The sequence below is a fragment of the Schistocerca cancellata genome, chromosome 2, assembly GCF_023864275.1.
Source record: "Schistocerca cancellata isolate TAMUIC-IGC-003103 chromosome 2, iqSchCanc2.1, whole genome shotgun sequence".
Taxonomy (NCBI): domain Eukaryota; kingdom Metazoa; phylum Arthropoda; class Insecta; order Orthoptera; family Acrididae; genus Schistocerca; species Schistocerca cancellata.
In genome coordinates, this window is record NC_064627.1 from 436,547,092 (window position 1) to 436,566,925 (window position 19,834).

At 39.4% G+C, this 19,834-nt stretch overlaps 1 protein-coding gene across 1 annotated transcript in view; it reads left to right on the plus strand.

Annotated features, from left to right (window-relative positions):
* Positions 1–19,834, plus strand: part of LOC126154805 (inactive rhomboid protein 1) — a 378,989-nt gene that overhangs the window by 292,108 nt on the left and 67,047 nt on the right. The window contains exons 9-11 of the mRNA XM_049916186.1: positions 584–658; positions 6,316–6,477; positions 11,843–11,863. Coding sequence (XP_049772143.1) covers positions 584–658; positions 6,316–6,477; positions 11,843–11,863 — 258 coding nt within the window. The remainder of the gene's footprint in view (positions 1–583; positions 659–6,315; positions 6,478–11,842; positions 11,864–19,834) is intronic.

The window sequence follows — 19,834 nt, forward strand, 5'->3', positions numbered from 1 at the left end:
TTTTTGCCATATGATGGAAAAACACGTAACGTATGTTACTGCTGTGGCATTGATCTATTTTTACTTTGTTAATGGTGTACCAGTGTCTATAACAACTTACTAGAGAATATAATAAGCAGAAAACTATGGTTCAGAAGTTGAAAAGAAGGAAAAAACTCCACAGACAACTCAAACACTCTGTGAACATAAAACTCTGTATCTGCATGCATAGATTCCTGGAAGACTCTTAAACCCATAATTCATATAACAACATATTTACAACAGACTCTGTCTTCAGCTGCCTGCCATCTATTTTTGCCTAAATTTCCCTGGTACCCATGGGCTGCAGCATCTTAACCAAACATTCTCCCTACACTGCCTAGCGTAATGCCGTCTTTTACAGCCTACCCCAGCATATCACATTGTGTGATTCAGTGCACAGGACCACAGACATTTTTGGTATCTGAAGGGATCATTTTCGTATAATCATAACTATTTTGTCATAATGTCATAACTATTTTGTCATAATATTATATCTATCATAAATGAAGTGATTTTTGTTTGAGCTGTTAAAACTTCTACTTCTTTATCTTATTTGTTTCAGGTACTGGTAACAAGTCTGTCTCTTCAACAAGTGGATTACCAGGAACCAGCTAACTTCTGGATAGGGCCAAGAGCAGTAAGTTACAAAAGGATGGTAGAGCTAAGTCAATTTCAGAATATGTTGCCTAAAATATTCAGGATATTGTTAATTCATTATAAAAATATAGGCACTAATGGCAAATGAAATTTTGTAAAGTTGTTAATGTTCATAGCCCACACTGTTTATTTGCTTGCATTGGTGCAATTTTGAATCACTGATATGCCACAACTTTGCTATGAAATCCAGAGTTCCTGCTGCTGTGTCATGTAGAATGCAACTAAACAAATTGCAAGTACAGTACTTTACGTCACTAAATGAATATGTGCTTAGCCACACTACTACCATTTCAAAATAATAATTAATTACTGTTTAAATAACTTCAATGAAACAAATCTAGGGAATTTAGGAGTGAAATATTGGCACAGAGCCCATTTTTCAAAGATATGGCTCACAAAGCTTTCTCATGACCATGGTTTCTTTTTTTTTTACAGTTTTGTATTTTTAAGATGGCTTAATTCATTACTTCCTATAAATATTTGTAAATTAGAGGTAATCACAAATTTCCTGTATAATGTTAAATACAAGAGCTGACAATATGTTGAGCAATATTGGCATATGTTCTGAAACCAAATTAATTCAGGACCCGTAGTAAAATGAATATATAATGACCACTTACATTTCATGAAGATGACATGCAGCAAAAATATCTGGGACAAATAATTCATTATACACATGATCTTGTCCATAATCCACCTATGAACACAGTGCAGTTATGTTAGTTGAAATGTAGTTACCACAGCTGCAGTTTAATATTTACAGATGGGCTAATCTGGTATCTTATAAAATTAAACAGAAATGTATATCAAAACAAAACATGCATTTATGTTCAATAACTTCATTAGTAGTGGAAACTAAATCTTGATAAGACCAAATAATTTAACAAAACAGAGAACCCTTTCAACAAATGTAACTGAAAGCAGTGGCTGTGTTGTGGGAGTAAATAAGTGAACGAAGTTGAGGCAGCAAGATACCTTACCTGAGCTCCCCATTCACTGTGACGTGGAATTTCATTTAGCAAGAACTGAGATAAATAAAAGTTTTGTTGCGCAGAAGAGATCAATAAATCTGCTGAGTAATTATGTTGGTTTAATAAAATGTTATCACATCTGCAGGTATGTGAAAGTCAACAGAATTGTGCATTATTTATAACAAATCCTGAGATTCATTAAATCTTAGAGGTCAAATTGCATGTACATTATCACAATAAAGTCACGACTCTAGTATTCTACAGGGTAGAAAAGTCTTTCATGAAAACTAAATATAAAATGTACAAAACTGAAACATTATGATGAGGGAAAGAAATGTAAGCAACTGAAGGAAACCCATAATGTATAGGGGGCATTCAAACGAAACGCGGTCACTAGTGTAAAGTAACAGTAATGATTTTATTAACTCAAAAATGGAGTTATACATAGTTCACATACTCAAAAATAGTAGCCAAACCTGTTGGCACATTCAGTCTTTTGTGACACCAGCTGGTCGATTCCATCCTTGGAGAAGCTAGTAGGCTACTGTCAGATCCTGGCCTGGACCCACCACACACTTCGTTGTCCTTTGTGAATTCATATCCACGAGTAGCTTGTTTTAGAGGTCCAAACACCAATGGATATTGTCTGCAGTGATTCTGCAGTTGTCCAAGACTAAAGCATTCACTTCTGCAACCATTTCCAGTGTGATGACATGATGAGTCTGTCCAGGACGAGCATCATCCTCCAGTGACTCGCGCCCCACAAGGAATCGTTTGCTCCATTCCACAAAACTGGAATGACTCAGACTGTACTCGCCATACACATATATATATGTTGACACATTTCACAGCCTCCAACTTCCTCTGCGGCCAAAACTCGAATCACTCCTCATTGTTCCTACTTACTCACCTGCTTGTTTGGTAGTGGACGATAACTTGTGTGACCACGTTCTCTTCGGCGTGAAACCACACTGGCACTATGCAACATTAAATGGTGTGTGCACATCAGTCTCTCTGCCAATACTTGGCACCACCATACATGCAGTTATGTGGTGCCACTTTACGGTAAGGCAAGGTAGACACTCTGACCAGGCTTCATTTGAATGAACATCATAATAAGAGAAACAAAATAACTGTTCTAATTCTATTACTATCCACTCCATTATGTTTCTATTTCAAGCCATCAATGACTTACATTCCTTCTTTTCTCTTTTCTGTGAATGTTCCTTTCAGTGGTTCCCTCTCCAGTTCATGAAGAAGGAAACTTCTATAGTGAAAAATCAAAGTTCATTATCATGCAAATACTCCAGGAGTAAAAGAGATCACTCACAAAAAGCAGAAGCTGTGAGTTATCAACAGGTGGGGTGTGGGTTGTGTCATGTGGGGTGGATGGAGGGAATAGGCAGGAATAGAGGTTCGGGGTGTGAAGCTACCAGCTCAGAGAAAGGCAGCCAGTTTGCACTCCAACACCTATCCATCACATGCCTGGCCCATGCACCTGCCACCCCTCCCTCTTGCATTCCCAGCCAGTAATCTGGCTGCCTTCGTCTTAGCCTCTAGCTACCCACCCCCAGCCCCTCTTCATGCCTCCTGGTTCTCTCTCCCTATACCGTGTGTGTGTGTGTGTGTGTGTGTGTGTGTGTGTGTGTGTGTGTGTGTGTGTGTGTGTGTGTGTGTGTAATTTTCCTGTAACTCAAGTTAGGATTTATTCGAGAAGCTAGCAAGTTTTCTCTCTTTTTTTGTGTAACTCAATTCTTCTGCTTTTCGGTGAGTGGTCCCCTTTACTCCTAAAGTATTTACCGGTACATGCTACCAGAACTTTCCTACTATAATTAAAAGGTTCATTATAAGATTTTTATATCATATTCACACTCTAGTTGGAATGTAAAGTCTTTATACATTTTTCCTGCACTTTTTTCAGAAGTGTGAATAAAAATGTAAACAAGTAGAGATCTTTGGTTTTCTAAAAATAGAACTATGAACTATAAAGTAGAATACTCAGGACCCTGAACAAAGAAAGATAAACATATCAACATTATAGTGCACCACAAGGATCATATTCATTGAGTAACTGGTGTGTGGAAAAATGTAGATATGTAAATTATATTTAAAGCAGTGCAGCAGAATTACTTAAGCGTTGTAAAATATTGCAATATAAAGAATTAATGCATATTGTATTAAACCCAGAAGAGGTATTCTGAGACCATGTGATGCTACTCTTCAATGTGTGAGTGCCCTGTGTACTCTTTGAAATCTTTTCCATGCTTTATGAATCAACAGCGAGGCTTTTAATACACAGGAATGCAAGTAATACCCTAGCAGTTTCTCATCATATACTCCCCTGAAAATGTTTCAGGCTGCAAAATAGTCTAAAATTTTCTGCACTACTTAAAAAAAATACTTCATGCCTCCACTCATAATGTCACACTCAAAGAAATTGTCATTCACTTATATTCTGCTTTACATTTGTTACAGTTTCAAATGGAATTAAGTTGTACAAAATGTCACATGATTTTATTCTCATGTACCTAAAAAACTAACATTGAGATTTAAACTCAGTTATTTTTAAAACTTGATCAGTCTAACAAAATGGTTCAAATGGCTCTGAGCACTATGGGACTTAACTTCTGAGGTCATCAGTCCCCTAGAACTTAGAACTACTTAAACCTAACTAACCTAAGGACATCACACACATCCAAGCTCGAGGCAGGATTCGAACCTGCGACCGAAGCGGTCGCACGGTTCCAGACTGTAGCGCCTAGAACCACTCGGCCACTCTGGCAGGCTTCAGTCTAACAACTTTACTTCTTGATGTGTTGATGCTTATCATAAGATCTTCAGTTGGTGGTTTTTCAATGGTGTTTCTGATATTTTACTAGTGTGAGTTGTCTATATTATCAAAGATTTGCACTCCATTGCTGCTTTCAGACTAAGAAGTGGGTGAATCTTTGATAATGCTAGTCATTTATACTGCTGAAACACCAGAAAAACCACTAAATGACTATCAATCAAAGATCGTGTGATGAACTTAGACAGGTAACATGTCGAGAAGTGGCAACAGAAAGCTCAATAAGTTTATAACATAATTTCTCTTCTGCAAACTCTTTGACGGAAATCATTGTATACCCTTCTCCTCTACATCCATGAATAAATGTGCCTGCAGCCAGATGCTCCTTGGCATCTAGATGATGTTATTCTGATATTGCTTGTCTGTGGAAAAGAAGATATCCACAACGATTCTAAGACTGAAAGGCACTTCATAAAAAAGGATTACTATCGGCAGCACAGTTCCTATCATTGTGAAGAATATTTCATTCACAAAATAATACCACTCATCGTTATTTAAATGCTTTAACACACATGAACAAAATTATCATTTACGAGATTCTCACTCCTCTGTAAATGAAGTAATCAACAGAAAGTTCTTTTATTCCTGTGTAAATGTCACTGTATTACCCAACAGACATTTTATAAACTCTGGCAAGTTCTTGAATGCATGTTTACTCATGTGTCTGACACCTTTTTGTAATAATGGAACACTTTGTAGAAAATGCATCCTGTTATTATAAGCAGTAAAATAGCCGTCAGACCCTCATCTCTTTAGATAGATTTATACAATATGTTCTAGGCCTAGCACCATAAATGATTCCTATAATTCCCTTCTGTGTTTTGAAATGTTATCTCTATAAGTCACATTTCCCTAAAAATAATTTTCTATAAATGATTAGTGAAGGGACTCATTCATTTTTTAATCACTTATAGCAACCTACTACAATTGTGGCTCCATTACATCCATGGTTTGCTGTTAACATTTTACTCATTCATTGTGTTCTATAAATCCCATTACAAAAGAGAACTTGTGGGGATAAGGGATGAATCAAAGTATGCTTTAAAAATCAGAGGCGACTGATGGAAACTAGTTTTGAACAACACGAAACTTCAGCTTCTCCTAATGTATCGAATGTTCAAATAACTTACGGGACTGCAGCCAGATAACATCCCCAACAACCGGTTGTCAAGGATTTATCTGCTGCATTCTAATAAGTTAGTTGAATAATTTTAAACACTGAATTCATAATAAACTATCACTAACCTCTTACTGTCTATTATTTATGAGTAGACAGACTAAAATTAACATAGGAAAGGTGTGACTTTGGAAAAAATAAGATTTGCAACATCCTTAGTTATACTAATTAGCTGTTATTCATATCCTACTGCTACCTTAACATCTATATGACCATATTAAAATTGTGTTCTGCTTGCAGCTCCACAACCAGACACTATCTTCTTAGTGGATTTCATTGTTTAAATAAATTTTAGTTAGTTTGTTATAGATTGCAATAGTTTATGGTCTGCAAGAAGTACTGAACTAAACTTTCTGTACATGGTCGCATCAAAATTTTACAACAGTCCATTTGCTTCAACCACCTGTCAATATTTTCAAATATTTCAGTAACAGCAAGAGGTCTAAAGAACTAAATTTTATTTTAATACTTGTATTACCTACTATAATGACAACATTTGCATCTCACTACATTGTAAGTGAATGATCATTAATGTATGTTAGGAACAACAAGGAGCTTGGTGCTGAATAGAATTTACCCCAAGACTTATTTATAAATATAATTTTGGATTGGTATTTTGTAAGTATGTTAAAATTTTACAGGCCGATTTAATCCATCTTGGAGCAAAATTCGCACCTTGCATGAGGAAAGATGCCAAGATTATCAAGGAAATTGAGAAGGGGAGGGAAAAGGAGAGAGAAACAGCCTGTTGCATTCGGAACGATGATTCTGGTTGTGTTCAGTCATCACAAGCAGACTGTTCAGTAAGTTCTCAAGAAGAATGTACAGTTAAAACAATAAATCATTTTGTTGTCTGCATTTGCCCAAAGAAAAATGTATAATGCTTGAATGTGGAGTTATCTAAGATTTATTTACCTAAAATAGTCAAAATGATTCATTCATCCAGAATGTATGCTTTTGGAGACAAATGAAATCTGAAAAGTTTTCGAGGAACTCCTTTAAGATCTCCAGACAAGAAGAAATAAAGTGAAATATTACCTAAAAATAAGTTCAATAATGATTTAACTCTCAAACACGTTTAATAATGCATGCAAAATAAACCATATTTTCAAGCTTGACTATGTGCCTTGAAAACTCCATCTGATGGCCCTGTTGGACCATTCAGTACAGACTGGCTACCAAAGGCATTATTTGGATGTGGTGTGGAGGGGGCTCATGGGGTCAGCACACTGCTCTCCTGGCCATTGCTGACTTTCCAAAGCTGAGGGCCGCTACTTCTCACTCAAGCAGCTCTTCAGTTGGTGTTCTGAAGCTGAGTGCACCTCATTCCAGGTCTTCTTACCAAGGCAAAATCCCTGGCAGTACAGGAGCTGAACTTATCCTCCACACAGCAGTCAACCACACTACCACTTAGCTACAAATGATGGACTTATATGACTGGCACATCAAAATCTCCACCGAGTTCATACATGGGCAATGCAGGCACATATTTTTTAGAATACAGCTATATATTTTATTTTATGAATATTCTTTTCTAGTTTAAATCATTTGTAATTTTCTCTTGCATATGCTGCATAGGGCTCACTTGTGTACAGTATTTAAAAGAATTATTTCTGTTGGCTAATGCTGTCTGCATGAAAACATGGATATTTACCTGCCAACACAGCTCCAGACAGATTTATTTATTCCCCAAGTAACTTACCTTCTTGTCTATCATTTTATAGCTTAATGTGAAAATATGAGGAAAAAATGCATATACAGTACTCCACAGAGGGTAGACAATTTGTAAGAAGTAACATAAAAGATCATGGGAACATCAGATAAGTACAGATGCATACTGCAGTGCAAATTAACAAAAACTGTGTCTGAGTGTGCACATGCTGTCAATACAATATGTGACAATTTGTCCAAGTACACAGCCACAACAATTGACCTCTGTGTTGCAGATATGAATGTTCATGAATGTGTAAAGGGCACTAGGATACTCTGCTGACAGGGTTGTACAATTTCAGAAATGGTTTGTGGTGCTGCTGTCTCGTCCACTATTGACCAACAGCATCTCATTATGTCGAATGGAAGTAAGATCCAGTGTGTGTGTAGTTCATTATTCTGTATAATGATGTTCTCTCTCTCTCTCTCTCTCTCTCTCTCTCTCTCTCTCTGATGAATCAGAAAACAGATGAGTGTGGGTTGGTTATACATTATCATTTGTTTATGAAAACTCCAGACCACAATTCATGCATGAAGAATTATGTCCTAATAAATGCTACACCTTTAAGAGTTCCACATTCCACATTGTAAGAGTTTCTTTTTGCATATACCAATCTATATTATTGGGAACAACCATCAAATGACCTTGTTACTGTGAAATTAGGGTGTTATAAGATTAGTTCTCAGCATACAGATGGACTTGGTCAATAAAATATTGTGGGATTCATGAATGAAAATTGTAAATGCTTACTGGTTTTCTCAGATATAACATTTTCACAGCACCATGTGAAGTACATGATTTACACTCCTGATTCAGTGGATATCAAAGCCCTGTCTTCCTTAGATACAAGAAGCCTTGATTGAATCCTCTGCTAACAGTTTCAGAACTACCATAACAAAGTGTGAAATCAAATGATCATTTCCCAGCTAGAAATGAATTTGCTGATTTATTGCAGCGATTGCATGATAATAATTTCCAACTTTGAATTTTGTCCTCAGCCAGTCTCCTCTGTATCATCTAGCAAAGAGTTGAGTATTTTGAAAACAGTACCATTGCCTGGACACAACACCTTAATATATACTAAATTCACTTGCCACTTCCAGTTAGGTCCACCAATTTTCTTTTCATTCATTGAGTTGGCCACAGTTATCACCACTCTAATGCTCTTTGTAATTTATTTCCAGATGTCTGCACTGGATATCCTTAACATAACCAACATTACACTGCTTCCTGTCTCAGATAAAAGTACAGTGCCAGTTTTCTCACACCCCATGTTCTAAAAATTTGATTACATGGAACTGAAGCTATTCCTTAGAGGGCACTGCCACTGTCCATTGTTGCTGCGCCTGTATGTCTGACTCAAATATGAAATGGAACCCATTTTCTTTTTTTCACAAGTAACTGTATGTCTAACACCACATACAGTTTTAGGCCCTGACTCCCAGAAAAATACACTGTCCATTCCGCTGCAGTCCACATATTCTAAACTTTGGGTGGTATGTAACAATACACCACAATAGCTCCCAAGTTCTGTATTTATTTTGAAAGAGCTGATCACATCATATTTACAACAAAAATTTATAATATAATTGTCAATTCTTACTACTGAACACCCAAACTATGCAAAACAACAACATACAGTTTCCTCTTTCTCAACAAGTGTAACATGCATCATATCAAATGTGCAAAATGCACTCTGTTTGAGAGCATTGGGCAGTAGGTATGAAGGCATCTGCATCACAAGTCTTTTGTCTCATAATACTGTACATTTGTCAAACTCAGAAAACATTGGGTGGAAAATGAGTGGGCAGTGACGAACAACTGCAAGCAATAATCACATAACAACTCCTCACCAAGGACAAAATTTTTGCCATGAGCAAACTGGAATCAGTGAGAAACATTCAGAGATGTGTTTGCAGAGATTGTGACACTATGCTAATAGTAGTATGGTTTAATTTCACCATATTGAAACCCATGGCCAAATTTGATTTATTTCCCAGAGATACTCAGTAACATGATCCTATTCTTTTTAGATAGTATGTAATGAACTTCATTAGTTCCAATTTTCACTGAATAATTTCATCATACTTAGTCAAACTGTGACTTGTAAGTACTAGTAAATACCAGAAGAAACCATTTTTCATTGTCCTGATTTTTTACTGCTAAATGTTGCCAGTTACGTGATGATCATTTGTTGTTGATAGTATTGTGTTGGGCATCTAAGTCACAGTTCACCAGTAACCATATCACTAGTGTTCACATATTCAGATAACAGATTCAGCAAAACTGTGAATAAAAATTTAATGAAGAAAATACTGTATCCTGTGTTGTTGATACAAGTGGATTAGTTATCTTTTCTAATACTAAGATGTGGCAACAAAACAGCTGATTCACCTTGGTGCTTTGTAAGAATGAAAGGCATGAGGAAGAACAGCCCATGATGCTGATAACTTGTCTTTGCAGTGAGTTTTATAACACAGAGCCATTAATCATTAGCATCAGAGTCAAAAACATTGCACACACATGTAAATTATTTTTATTAAAGTGCCCTGTTCTTTAAGAGAACTTCTGTTATGGTGTATGTTCCACTTATTAAAACACCTACTGGGTTGTCTTTGTATTAGGATTGGATCAGTATTGTTGAATGTTAGTGATGGACGTGTTGCCGTAAGCAAATTGGAGTCCCTGTGAAACATCAGAGGTGCATTTGCAGACATTGTGACATTTGTAGCAGAACCTGCAGTTTAAGATGAACTCCAAGCCATGGTGCAACTTTGATTTTTTCCACTAATAAATCATTGCTAGAAATGATAAGTGACAGAAAAAAATCCTATGATTGACTGATGATTGAATGTTGGCTGTTTGGTTTGTAATCTGCCATTTAACCAGTGAACCACCAAGCCACATTTTCAGATTGTTACTAGCATAAAACTGAGTGTCATATCTAAAGCAAGTCTCATAATAAAACATTCACACTTTTATTGTACAGGGGAACAGGGTAGAAAATTGTATATTCAATTTCAGCAAAAAGTGTTCAAATGTGTGTGAAATCTTATGGAACTGAACTGCTAAGGTCATCAGTCCCTAAGCTTACACACTACTTAACCTAAATTATCCTAAGGACAAACACACACACCCATGCCCGAGGGAGGACTCGAACCTCCGCCGGGACCAGCCGCACAGTCCATGACTGCAGCGCCTTAAACCACTCGGCTAATCCCGCGCAGCCAATTTCAGCAATCAGATGTATGTTGTATGTAAAGTTGCTATATGTGTAAGAGAGAAAGTGTTGAATTTACATGTAGCAGTTCCAGATCTCTTATAATTGATCGCTATATTCGGTCCTTTGTCAGTTTAAAATATAATTGTACCTCCCAGGTTGTGAATTACTGAAACATCAGTGAAGAATGAGCACGTTACTTCCCACAAAAGTATTACATACAGAAAGAGATAAGTGAGTGAATGGTAAATAAACTGGTATCTTTTGTCAGGATTGTAGGAGTATTATGAGTTCTTAGTGTTTTAGTGTGATGGAGGTGTCTTGTTGAGAAAGTACTCTCGTCTTTCTGTCATCAGCATTTCATTTGATAGTGGCAGTGATACATTCTGCAGAAATGTTTAAGTAATTATACACTTCAGATACTTTCAAGAACTCACCACACAAAACCATAATTTATAACTGTATAGTTATGCCATTTTAAGGGCCTTCAGTATACATTATAAAATCTCAACAAAACTGCCTGTGAATTACTTCCTCATGCAATGTTAGTGGATATTGCATTTTATTAGCCATGATTGACAAATAAAATACTTGAGACCCATTTACTAAATGTTATAAATGTGCACAGTTCATCAGTGCTTTCCAATACAGTTGGCCATCTGAATTCCTGAGAATTATGTGAGTAATAGTACGGTAATAATGTCTAGCACATGTTACTTAGCTTTAGTAGCGAGTTTCACATTTCAGAGAGAGTTGAAAGAACTTATTGCTGTAAACAATAAGAAAGGGCTCTTAAGTTTTCTTATTCAAGTTATGTAAACAATTAACATACAAACCTCCTGCAAAAACAGTTACAGTAATTTTAAGTGATGGTCTGTTTGTATCTCAGTCATGTATAATTATTAGAAAGTCAATTAACTCAATTAAAATTACTTAAAAGCTATTATCATCTCAGTTTAATAGTCTGTGGTTGTTTGTTGCACTTAAACGCATGATACAAAATCTTACAATGTTGTTACATTCATTCCAGTTAAATCTCATAATTCCACTTATTTTGTTTACTTAATTTCAATGGAGAACATTTAAACTAAGAAGTAAATTTGAAATAATATATTAATATAAATTTGATTTTATGCTAAGGATTGTGATGATACTTTCTTCTGTGATTGTTTGTTCATGGTTTTGTTACTTCTTCAAATCTAATAAGGTACACTATTTTTCTTTTTCCAACCAACTGGTGCGGGGACTGAGACCTACGGTAAGTTAAGAAGCCATTAATTGGTCATCGATCTGTCATGTGCATGGACTGTATGTATGCTTTTCACTTGTTTATCACACTTACTGCTTTAGAAAATTTAGTGCAAGTAGTTTTGATTGTTAATTTTTTGTGTATGTAATTTAATACTGTCCATGTAACACACAAAATGATGAGAGAGAAGACAATTTGGCAATATTTTGTTTCATCCCTCCTGAACTACACAAATTATAAGAGTAGTGATCACAGCTCTGTAACCAAGTTCATTCATGCCCACCAGTGGATAGATTCTCTAAACCAGAGTTCAACAAGTTTAGATTATGTACTAAAAGGAACAAGGTTTTTGAATAATGTCAAACACAAACATTATCCATTGTCAGAAAGACTTGTACTTCATTGAAACCAAAAAAGCAATTCTTTTGTATTTACTTTTGATATATTATTTCTTAATTAATGCTTCTAATGCCATTCATCTTACTGTCAAATGCATTATTCTCTACTATCAGTCACTTGATATGGTTGCTGCTAAAATATGCACTGCACTGTTGTAACTCATTAATTCATTGAAAAGATCTACGTGAAAATTGTATGTTTACTGATTGCCATTATCAAAATGTTTTATATCAACATCATGTTTTGTAGTTGTTGTTTTATATAATTTTAAACAATGGATTTGATGACATAGAAATTGCCTTGTAACTAGGAAGAAAGAGTGACTTTAAGTAAAGCTATAGTCACAAAAAGTTAACAAGTGTAAAGTGGCTATAGAAGCAAAATGGCAGAGGTAAAATATATAGAAGTGTGGGTAGTAATAAAATATTTGTTGGAAAGAAGGTACATGCCATCTATGAAATAGCAGTACATTTTATTTGCCAATGATGTAATTTGCATGGGAAGAAATTTATGAAGTGAAAAACAAGTCGTATTGATCTTTTAAAAGTATATCCTTTTAAATTTAATTTATGAACTTCACAACCCATGCTATACACTTTTTTTAAAATGTTCAACCATTTATTTACCTGTCAGATTAACAACTACTTTGCAAAATGCCACTCTATAATATATAAGTACTTATAGTGCGAGGAACACTAATGTACACACAACAATACATTCAAAGTATTTTCTATTGCATGATGTTAATATAGTTAATTCACTGATCTTAATACATAAACAAGTAAGAATTCACAATTCCCATTTTATGCATGAAGTTTGCTTCTTTTTTATTGTTCTTCCTTTTTCTTTGGAACAAGAAATAAACTGCTATTCACTCCTCTGTTTGAAAAGGTTAACTTCAGCTTCCTTAATAAATTCCTGCTGTGGTGTTGACTTACATCACAATGATTTTAAACTTTCTTGTTTACATACCCTATCTGAATTCTGTTGGTGTACTCCTTTTGTAAAAAGTGATAGGGCCAGTATAACAAACTCCTTAGAATGGATCACATTTTTAGAAGTATAATTATCTCTCAGTGCTGATACATTACAGATTACTTGAACAGTGATAAACTTGAAGCTCACACCAAATAAATTGAATAAATATATTCAGCACATATTTATCTGATGACATGTTCTGCATTTGGGCTGCAAAATGTATCTGTGCTAAGAGCTTGTGGGTTCTCTTGCTATAGCGACTGACCACACACACAAAACTCCAACCTATTACAATCAGGCACTTTTATAAGGTTTGTTTAATTACACAAAACACAAGAAAAATACTACAGAAAATCACAACATGCACATCATAACCCAAGTCCACAAAACTGAACCAAAGAACAAAGAGTCCCCAAAGACCATTTACTCCTCCACACTTCGTAGGTGGCAGTTACTGGCAGTCGATGGTTGCCACAGAGCCCGCCCCCTCCCCCCTCCTCCCCTTCCCGGGAGTGCGGAGCACTGGGGGAAGGATGTGGGTGTCTTACTGTGTAGTGGTGTTGTGGGATGCTTGCTGGTTGATAGAGGCGTGTGCGAAGAGTCCATGCTGTCGGTGCTGGGTGGACTAGCGCTGGTGTAGTCTGCCATCCAGTGGGGGAAGAGAGGGGGGGGGGGGGGCGACAGACTAGTCGACCTGCATACGTGAACTGGACTGGCATGGAAGATGTTGGTGTTACAATACAGGCGGAGAGAGGGATGCAAATCTTGAGCATCCCATCGGTGCTGAACGTTGCAGCTATGCCAGCCATATCCACCCCTTTCTGGATGGGGACTGTGCGCAGGATGGTGATATGTGACGTCAGACTCGTGCAAAGTGCCTCCTATGCGGAGGGTGAAGATGGATCCCTCGTGGAGCTGCAAGGAAAGCTCGTCACGTGGGCACTTAGAGGTGTTGATTGAGATACAAATTTTGTTGACAGTGGACATAGGGGCACTATGGGAGGTGGTGGGGAAAAATAATGTAGTTCAATAGAAACATTGGAACACACTGTGGGGGCACTGGGTGCAATGGGGTAATGTCACATGCAACATGTGGTTGGGCCTGAGGTTGTGGATTGTCACAAACAGTGCCTGAGTGAAACGAGGGTAGAGTATCATCACACGCAACAATTGAGCTGCCCACAGGTGTAGGCTCGGTGCACATACGATCATGGTGGGGCGCAGGGGAGTGGGCAGTCTTTGTGAGATCAGCGTCATCACCTGATGGAGGAACACTCAACTCGAGAGGGTGTGGTACAGATTCCTCAATCGTCCAGGCTGGTTTCATGTGTTGTAGGGAAACTGTCTACTGACGGCCACTGACAAGAAAGTCCATAGTATTGTCCGTGTGAGCTACTACTCGATGTGGGCCAGATTGAGGTGGCTGTAAAGTCAGTTTGATTGTGTCATCCCATAACATAACGAACTCGCAAGAGTCCAGTGTTGAATGCAGAAAGACCCAAGGACGGGTGTGTGCTTGCGGAGGGGGCATGCGGATTGCAGCCAAGTGTCTCCGGACATGCTCAGCTGGAGCGGGGAGGTCGGACAGGTCAACGAGTGCTTCATCATTGACAAACTCTGCTGGGAGAACTAGGGTCTCACCATACAGGAGCTACACAAGTGAAGCCTGGAGATCTGTCTGTTCCTAACATAACCCAGAGGAGGGCATCGGACCACTCACCAGCGTGGCACGTGAGGGCCACTTTCAGAGCCCTGTGCCACTGCTTGACCAGTCCATTGCTCTGTGGGTCATAAACCATTTTGTGGAATCTGTCCACCCCACAGAGTTTGTTAAACAGCAGAGATTCAAACTGCCTTCCCTGGTCGGTGGTGATGGATGTAGGGCAGCCGAATCGAGCTATCCGGAAGGATATGGATGCACATGCTACAGAACCTGCTGTGATGTCCTGCAGGGGTATTGCCTCTACCCAATGTGTAATGCAGTTGATAACAGACAGGATATACTTGAAACCATCAGACATGGGTAACTGTCCGACGAGGTCCAGATGCACATGTCGGAAGCAGACTTTCGGAATGTTGAATTAACCTAGACAGGGTTGTGTGTGCCTGCCAACTTTGCTACACTGGCACTGTAAACAAGCATGAGCCCAAATACAACAATCCCTCTTCACACCCAGCCACACAAAGTGTTCTGTATGTAACAAGGTGCGTAGTAGCCTTAGCACCAGGATGTAAAGGGTTATGTAATGTAGTCAATACTTGGCGACGCAGTGCAGGAGGAACAGTAGGCTGGACGGTGACCCTGGATGTAACATACCACAGTGGCCTGATTGAGCCCAGTAGGTTGCAGGAGACGATCTGGAGAGAAGTATCTGAGTCCTGTCGGAGGTTGTGCAATTTGATGTCATTGTCCTGTAAGCTGGCCAATTCGTCAAAATTAATGGGGGATGAAATGGCAGTGATACATGATAGGTAGTTGGCCACCACATTTTCTGAACCTTGGATGTAACAGATGTCTGTTGTGTGTTGGCAAATTAAGTCCATCTGCTAAAACCTACATGGGGGAAGGTCAACAGCGGGGTTACAGATAGCCTCTGCGAGGGTTCGATGCTCTGTGAAAATTGTTATGTTCCTTCCTTTGATGTCTGTGCAGAAATATTTTACAGCTTCATAAACTGCAAGCAAGTCTCTGTCAAATGCTGACCATTTACATTGAGTCATAGATAGTTTTTTTTTTTTTTTTTGGGGGGGGGGGGGGGGACATAGTGGTAGTGTCATGTCACTGACACACCGTTGGAGGACTGCAGTGATTGCAAAATCACTTGCATCTGCTGTAATAGAGATGCAGGCATCTGGCAAAGGGTAGGCAATAGTGACACCATGTGCTAACGCTGACTTAAGGTCTTCGAAAGCTCTCACCATGTTGTCAGACCACTGTACTCGGTGATTGCCCGAGGTTTGTTTCCCGGCCAATGTGTCAGTCAAAGGGGCTTATTGCTCCCACCATCAGCAGGTTACAATGGTAGAAATTTATAGTTCCTAAAGCCCGGTGTAATTCATGGAATGACACTGGGAGAGATAGATCGCGATTGCAGTCAGCCCGCTCCTGAAGGGGCATATACCTTCTGAGGAGACGGTGTACCCCAGGAAAGTGACAGCGGTGCAGCAGAGTTATGACATGTCTTTATTGATCTCGACTCTGTTACATGGCAATAAGACCTGTATCATGGCCAGGTGGAGTTCATGTTCTCTGTCAGAGGAGGAAAAAAAATGGGTATGTCATCGAGGTGTGCGTAACAATATGTCCATTTAAACATAAGTTAGTCTATAAAAAGTTGGGCCACATTTTTGAGACCCTAAGGCATGTAACAAAATTCATAAAGGCTGAAAGGTGTGATTGGCGCTGTCTTTGGTATGTCACTCTGTTCCATGGGTATCTGTAAATATGCATTGCAGCAGTCCAAGACACTGAAGATACATGCTCTGCTAAGTACTTGCGCGAAGCCTTGTATATGTGGTATTGGATAATTGTCTAATATGGTCCGTGCGTTGAGGCAGTGATAGTCACCACAGAATCACACTGTGCTATCCTTTTTGCGAACTAAATGTATGGGCAAAGACCAGTTACTCTCCGATGGACTAACAATATGTGCTCACAGGAGTTCCTCCACTGTGGCCTTAGCAAGGCGTGGTTTATGTGGCAGCAGTCAGCGTGCTTTATGACGCACTGGTGGCCCATCTGTTGTGACAATTTTGAGTGTCATAGCGTTCAGCTGGGCTGGCGAACTCACTTGGGGACCATCGTGAACGAGAATCAGTAGCATGTGAGAGTCACTAACCTGATGGTCCGGGTAAGCTGACCATGTCAGTGGTGACAAGTTTCAGGAGGTGCGTCTCCAGTGTCGGGGGGCGGCTACGTGAAAGTCCCATGCATTGTGTCCCGGTGTCAGAGGATGGCGGCATTGACAGGCATTGTACAAGGCATTGTTCCTCGGCGAGGGCTTGCATAGCCGATGATACGGCACAGTTCAGTTCAGCGTTGCGAGTGCAGAGATCCTCGACTGCAGAGCATTTGGACTGAAGCTGGGTGATGGAAATTGCGAGGCTGTTCACCAGTGAAGAGTACTCAATGAGAGCCATGTCTAGGGTGACCAGATGCAATTGTTTAAAAAGGAGGACAAACAGCTTCAAAAAGGAGGACAAAGGAAGAAAAAAGATGACACATCAAATGGGTCAACTGCAGATGAGGATACCACCCGTCAGCTTTGGACAAGTCACAGGACTGCTGGGAATTTCTGGTAAAACTAGTAGTTTGTTACTGATGGTCAGTTGGTGGTTAACTGAGCAATATAAAATAAAATTAAAAACATTGATTGTGGTGACAGTGTGGCATCAATTGTTTTGTTATGTCAACAACACAGAATTGTTTACAAAGCGAAAAACGTAAGATTATTCACCTCCCTTCATTCATCGCACCGCTACCAACAGCTACAACTCAAGCAGCAGCTGATGACATGTAAACTGCAGTTTAACCTTGTGAATACAAGTGAATTGAATGACTATAAAACAATGAAATAAAACCATGACAGTTAATCTGCCGAGTTATTTCTTACCTTTATTGGCCACTGAGGCGTACGTTCCAGCTCCACATATCTTACATTCTGCTTCAAATTCATTTCTCCCTTTCTTGAAAGCTGGATATTTGCAGGAAAGGACATCAGAAAATGTACACTTTCGTTTAGGCATAGCCAAATATTTTACGTAACTCACTCGGTCAAAAATTACACTCACAAATCACTTGTGCACTACAGGAAGCCAAGACAGTACAAAGCAAAAATATGAAATGAAAATTTTAAATAATTGATATTTGCATTCACTTTTAGGTCAATAAACGATAACATCGATGATCCTGGTGCCACCTACTAACACCACCTTCGTGTGTGTTTATCACGAAGGCTGTGCCAGTAGTTAAAGTATTTAAGAAAAGAACGATAGAACGGGAGGAATTGTAAATTTTACTGTATTATGCTCAACTTTGCGAAAAAGCCGGACACTGTAAAAATCCGCCCGGACCCTGGACCAAGAGCTAAAAAGGAGGACATGTCCAGATTAAACCAGATGTCTGGTCACCCTAGCCATGTCAAAATCATCAGGGAACTGAGGGGGGGGGGGGGGGAGGGGGCAAGGAGGCGACTGAACATGAGATGAATGGACAAGGCGTGGTGCAATATTGTGGCCAATTGGAGGTCTGGAGACAGTCCAAAATGAAAAAGGATGTCTGTGCCTAATTTGGGTCTTCTACATCAGCCATGTAGAAGGACCAAGTGAACTGTTTGCTAGGTATGAGTTCAATAGGTAACTCAACCAAACCGTCAACACAAAGTGGCGATTTATTTGCTGCTCGAAGAAACAGTTTGGCTGGTGTCGTGTCCTTTACGGTAAATGTGGGAGGTATGACACTCGCGTCTGCTCTGGTATCGATGAGAAAATACCGGCTCGAACCTAAATCCAAGATGTAGAGACATACTCGTGAGCCATGGCACCTACTGTGGCCTGCGTGTGGCATTTGGGAATGTGCAGGCTGGGCGGCAGTTGCGAGTCGCATCCCTGTACGTGCAGTGGAACTAGCATATGCGTGAGTCAACTGTACTCACCCTGCCAGCCGAAGCGTCAGGCGAGGGGAAGGTAGGGCGGGCAGACGCTAGCCCATTTGGGTGGGGAGAGGCTGGTGTTGGCCTGCTCACAATTCCCGGTCTCAGCCGCTAGATGGCTGCTGTTCCATGTGCTGTCCGAAATATCCATGCGCCCGGCCTGTACCACCCAACGGTGAAAGTATATTCACAGGATTATCAACCTCAGAGGTATTAGGCACTGTGCTGTGCGAGAGGTGGCGGTGCCGAATAATGGCGTATGTCTGATCTGCCAGCCGTAGTTTATCCTCGAGTGACGCTGCGGTACGTGGAAGCAAATGTAGTCGTAGTTCTTGCGGCAGCTTCACCAACCTAACGCTTTCGCGATTACTAAATGATCCTGTAACGAAGCACGCTGCTCTCTGTTGGATCTTCTCTATCTCTTCTATCAACCCTATCTGGTACAGATCCCACACTGCTGAACAGTATTCAAGCAGTGGGCGAACAAGCGTACTGTAACCTACTTCCTTTGTTTTTGGATTGCATTTCCTTAGGATTCTTCCAATGAATCTCAGTCTGGCATCTGCTTTACCGACAATCAACTTTATATGATCATTCCATTTTAAGTCACTCCTAATGCGTACTCCCAGATAATTTATGGAATTAACTACTTCCAGTTTCTGACCTGCTATGTTGTAGCTAAATGATATGGGATCTTTCTTTCTATGTATTCGCAGCACATTACACTTGTCTACATTGAGATTCAATTGCCATTCCCTGCACCATGTGTCAATTCACTGCAGATGCCGTAGAAGGTGTCTACACTGATGTGTACAGTGCCTGTTGTGGTGTGCCGGTGGAGGTTAGGGTTGTCTGGCTGGTCGAAGCAGACACCAGAGATACAAACATTCCCACTGTATTAGTAGCATGTGGGGTAAAGCACTGAACTTCACAGTCGAATGTCCATTCTGCG